The 4,413-nt window shown below is 36.7% G+C and overlaps 1 protein-coding gene across 1 annotated transcript; it reads left to right on the forward strand.

Moving 5' to 3' along the window:
• The first annotated feature begins 1,612 nt into the window (after positions 1–1,612).
• Positions 1,613–4,070, forward strand: LOC110904744 (receptor-like cytoplasmic kinase 176). The gene is made up of 6 exons (XM_022150598.2): positions 1,613–1,758; positions 1,844–2,115; positions 2,213–2,348; positions 2,414–2,550; positions 2,649–2,772; positions 3,527–4,070. Exons 1-6 carry the CDS (start codon positions 1,707–1,709, stop codon positions 3,856–3,858), a joined length of 1,053 nt encoding a protein of 350 aa, XP_022006290.1. The 5' UTR covers positions 1,613–1,706; the 3' UTR covers positions 3,859–4,070.
• The last annotated feature ends 343 nt before the right edge of the window (positions 4,071–4,413 follow it).

Genomic DNA, 4,413 nt, shown 5'->3' on the forward strand with positions numbered 1-4,413 from the left:
AGTGCTAATGTGAGGCTAGCCCACTTGGTAGAGACTTTTGTCTCTTCAGGGGAAGTCTTGGGTTCAATCCCAATTAAAGAGTAGTTTAGAATCAAATTTTGTGTAAATTAGGAGTGAGTAAGCATTGCCATTAAAAAAAGAGTTAATAGCCAAAATGGTCCCTGAGGTTTGCTCACTTTTGCCACTTTAGTCCAAAATCCAAAATTTTTAAATCTGAGTCCCTGAGGTTTGCATTTTGTTGCCATTTTAGTCCAAATTTCAAAAACTCCCTTTTTTGACTGTTGCAACCAGGCTATTTTGTCCTTTTATGCAGGGGTATTTTGGTCATTTTTATGAGTTATTATAACAAACTCAGATCAAGAACCCAGAATACCCCTACGCAAAAGGACAAAATAGGCTGGTTGCAACAGTCAAAAAAGGGGGGTTTTGAAATTTGGACTAAAATAGCAACAAAATGCAAACATCAGGGACCCAGATTTAAAAATTTTGGATTTTGGACTAAAGTGGCAAAAGTGAGCAAACCTCAGGGACCATTTTGGCTATTAACTCTTAAAAAAAAGTAAACAAATATAATTAATATGAAAAAAAAAAGTGATATTTGTTGAATTTGCTATTCAACGCAAATTTATTATACTTCAAGAGGCCTGCCAAATTTTGTTTATCTTGGTATATTTAGATAATGTTGGTTTCAAATAACCTCTATCAGTAATCCAGTTTTCAGGACCACACACATAGAGATTGATTTTGCACTTTTCAACTTCTTTTGGGTTTTAGGATGTAGTAAAATTATGTCACTATTTAATTCAATTATTTAACTGTTCGCCCACTACATTAACAATAATTTAACGGAGACTAAGCAGGTAGTTGACCCCTATTCTTCGTCTTGTTCCTGGTTTTAGCATTACATACCAAAAATGTCACTATCTTTCTTTCTTTTGTTTTTCTTTTTTTTTTACATACTTGGATCACTAATGGATTACTGATTTATTATTGTGACACCAACAGAACCACCCGATCATATCTATCTCCACGAAACAATAAGGTTGGGTGGTGTGGTATAAAGTCCCTAGAGGCTTTATAGTGCCACATATGCACCACAGCGAGAGACTTTATCGTTAACTTGCATTGTGTGAGATAAAGCCCCTTTAAAACCCTCTATTACACAAAATACAAAAACAAAAACAAAAAAGAAATCAAAGAGGAAAAAATCTGATTGGTTGGAATCATTGGGCCCCACCTACACAATTCATCGGCGCTCGTTGCTACGAGGGGCGTTACAGGGCGCCAACGAAGGTGAGGTGGCAAATACCACACCGAGTGGCCTAATGTTTGCCTATACACCAATTCAGAAGTAAACCTAATAATCTTGAAAACCATATTGTGAAAATCGAACTCAGAACCTAATAGCAACTAGGCTATAACGGAATGGTCAAAAATGTCACTATCTTAATCCGTTCATTGAACTCTCCCTTCATTATATTAAAAATAATTTAATCAATACTCACTTGTTTTATCCAAGAAAGTTCTGACTGGGTAGGCTCAGTATGCATGTTCACACCCACCAAGTCTTTGATTTAAGTCCCCACAACGACTTGTTTTTATGGACCCATTACTAATCATCCATACACAACCAAAACATCACACATTGTCTTTCCTTTTAGAGCCTCTTCAACTTGTAATTTGAATAAAAAGAACAAAAGATTCAGATGGGTTCTTGTCTCAGTGCTCAGTTAAAATTACAAACTTCTTGTCATGATGGTAAGTACATCACAAATACTCATCACATGCTAAGTTGTTCATTTTTAAATTAATTATTATTATTCTTTTACATGTTATCTGGCAGGTAAGGTTGCATCTGCAACAACACCACCTAGACCTCTAAGCCAAGATGACATTTTGCGATCAACGAATTTAAAATCGTTTAGCTTCAACGTACTTAAAACAGCCACCAGGAGTTTCCGTCCGGATAGTGTGTTGGGTGAAGGTGGTTTCGGTATGGTTTTTAAAGGTTGGATAGATGAGCAAAATGTTACCGCGGCCAAGCCTGGCACACGCACCGTTATTGCTGTAAAGATATTAAACCAAAACGGTCTACAAGGTCACCGAGAATGGTTGGTAAGTGACTAAGTATCACTCTCTGTCTCTCTGACTCATTTTGATTATGAAACTCGTACTTTGAGTAAACGAATTTCTCGTAATAATAATGTTACAGACGGAAATAAACTATTTAGGACAGCTGAAACATCCAAATCTGGTGCAACTAATCGGTTACTGCATAGAGGGCGACAAAAGACTCCTTGTGTACGAGTTTGTGTCGCGTGGCAGCTTGGAAAACCATCTTTTTAAAAGTGAGGTTTCTTTCTAATTTATCTGCTTAAAATTCGGTCACTGATGATATTTCAAAATGAACCAGGGGGTTGTCGGCCTCTCTCTTGGAGCCAACGTTTAAAGGTTGCTCTTGGTGCTGCCAAGGGGCTTGCGTATCTTCATAGCCCGGAAGCAAATGTGATATATCGGGATTTCAAGTGTTCAAATATCTTGATTGATTACGTATGTCTCAAATTTCTCGCATAACACATTTAGTTAGTTATACGTTTAGCATTATTTGCGCGATATTTTACTAGTATTGCTTGTGTTTTATTTTTCAGGAGTACAATGCAAAACTTTCTGATTTTGGGCTGGCTAAGGATGGGCCAGTGGATGGGAAAAGCCATGTAACCACAAGGGTCATGGGCACTTATGGATATGCAGCTCCTGAGTACATGGCATCAGGTAAACTATTTTGGCTTAACATAGATTACTTTTGTAGGAATATTGTCTTTTTAATTTTTTTTTATTCATGTCTAGTAGATTATTTAGTTAGAAATTGAAAAAATAAACAAAATGGGTTTGTGGGTTAGCCCAATCTATTTTCACATGCACTTCAAAGTTACCCTTTTTATGTGAGCGCCCAACCCATTCATGATCCATCTAGCCCATTTTGACACCTCTTCATGTCTTTATATACACTGAAATTTGGGAATTATTTTCAGCTAAAGATTTCATGAATTCAATTCATTTTGGGTGTAAATGAGTCGAGCCAAACTTTAACTAGGCTCACGCTCGAGCTTGTTTAACTTACGAGAGCTCGAGGTCTATTTCTAAAACTCGAGGTTGATGCATGAATAGTTTTTCAAGCTCGAGCTCTGTCTGGGCTTGACTCGTATATTATTTATTAATTAATTTAATATACATTTATAGTTTATTTTTAATATACATTATAGTTAATAGTTTTTATATATAACAAAATCTTTATTATTTAGCCGTTTTTATCATAATCTTATAAATAAATAATAGGTTTGTTTAGGCTCACAAGCCGGGTTGAGCTTGATAAGTGAAGCTTGGGCTTGTTTATTAAACAAACTTATTTTTAGGCTTGAGCTTGTTTTGTTTAAGCTCGGCTCGATTCAAGCTTTTAGCTAGCCGATCTTGAGTAGCTCACAAGTGGCTTGGTTCGTTTACAACCTACTCTTATTTCATGATGAAGGTCACTTGAGTGAACGAAACGACATCTACAGTTTCGGGGTGGTTCTTCTTGAAATTTTGACAGGAAGACCATGCATTGACAAAAACCGTCCATCTAACGAAAAAAAGTTGGTTGACTTTGCTAAGCCTTATTTGACTAGCAGAAGGATTCTTCAAATTATGGACCGTAGGATTGATGGTCAGTACGCTTCTGATGTCGCCATGAGAGTTGCAGCTCTTGCAAAGAAGTGTCTTGCAGTAAGACCTAAAGACAGGCCGACTGCTAATGAGTTGGTCGAAGCGTTGGAACAACTTCAAGAACCTCAAAAAGGGTCTTGTATTCGTAGAAAATAAGAAACGGTTCGGAAACTTAGTGGCACAAGAATGTTGGTTACCTCTGGCAGGTGGCTTCTAAAGACTAAAGGTGCTAGTGTTGAGTGAGACAAAATATCCCTTTTACTGTTTTACAGTCATGAATGTATAATTCCAAAAGATGTAAAAATGAAGCAGGATGGTTTTAGTAATATAGTTTTGGTAAAGTTAATAGTATCAATGTTTTCTTATCATTAAAAGCAGGTTGTTAAACCGGCACTAAGCAGAGGCGTCTCTGAGAATTCACATACCCTGTTCAAGCTTGAAAAAATGTGCCCTTCCATTATGTTTTGTTATTATTTAAAAAAAATCAAATTACTACTGGGTTCAATAAACCTAATTCCAAGTGGGCTAAATTCTAAACCATAAAAAATGATTCGTAAATGGGCCTATATTGGAAGTGGTATATGTTTACTATTTAAAAAAAAAAAAACATATTTGTATCGGATTTTTTTTAAATCGCATGCCCCTCGAAATCGCGGGCCTTGTGCGGAGGTCCTCCCCGCACACCATCAAAGCCTCCCATGGCACTAAGCC

The sequence above is a fragment of the Helianthus annuus genome, chromosome 14 (genome assembly GCF_002127325.2).
Source record: "Helianthus annuus cultivar XRQ/B chromosome 14, HanXRQr2.0-SUNRISE, whole genome shotgun sequence".
Lineage (NCBI taxonomy): Eukaryota > Viridiplantae > Streptophyta > Magnoliopsida > Asterales > Asteraceae > Helianthus > Helianthus annuus.

What these genes read in the sequence shown, in the direction of transcription:
- LOC110904744 (XM_022150598.2), top strand. Translation starts at nt 1,707, where the DNA reads ATGGGTTCTTGTCTCAGTGCTCAGTTAAAATTACAAACTTCTTGTCAT. An exon ending in ACAAACTTCTTGTCATGATG is followed by an intron (nt 1,759 to 1,843) that starts GTAAGTACATCA and finishes GTTATCTGGCAG; the next exon opens with GTAAGGTTGCATCTGCAACA. An exon ending in CAAATATCTTGATTGATTAC is followed by an intron (nt 2,551 to 2,648) that starts GTATGTCTCAAA and finishes TTTATTTTTCAG; the next exon opens with GAGTACAATGCAAAACTTTC.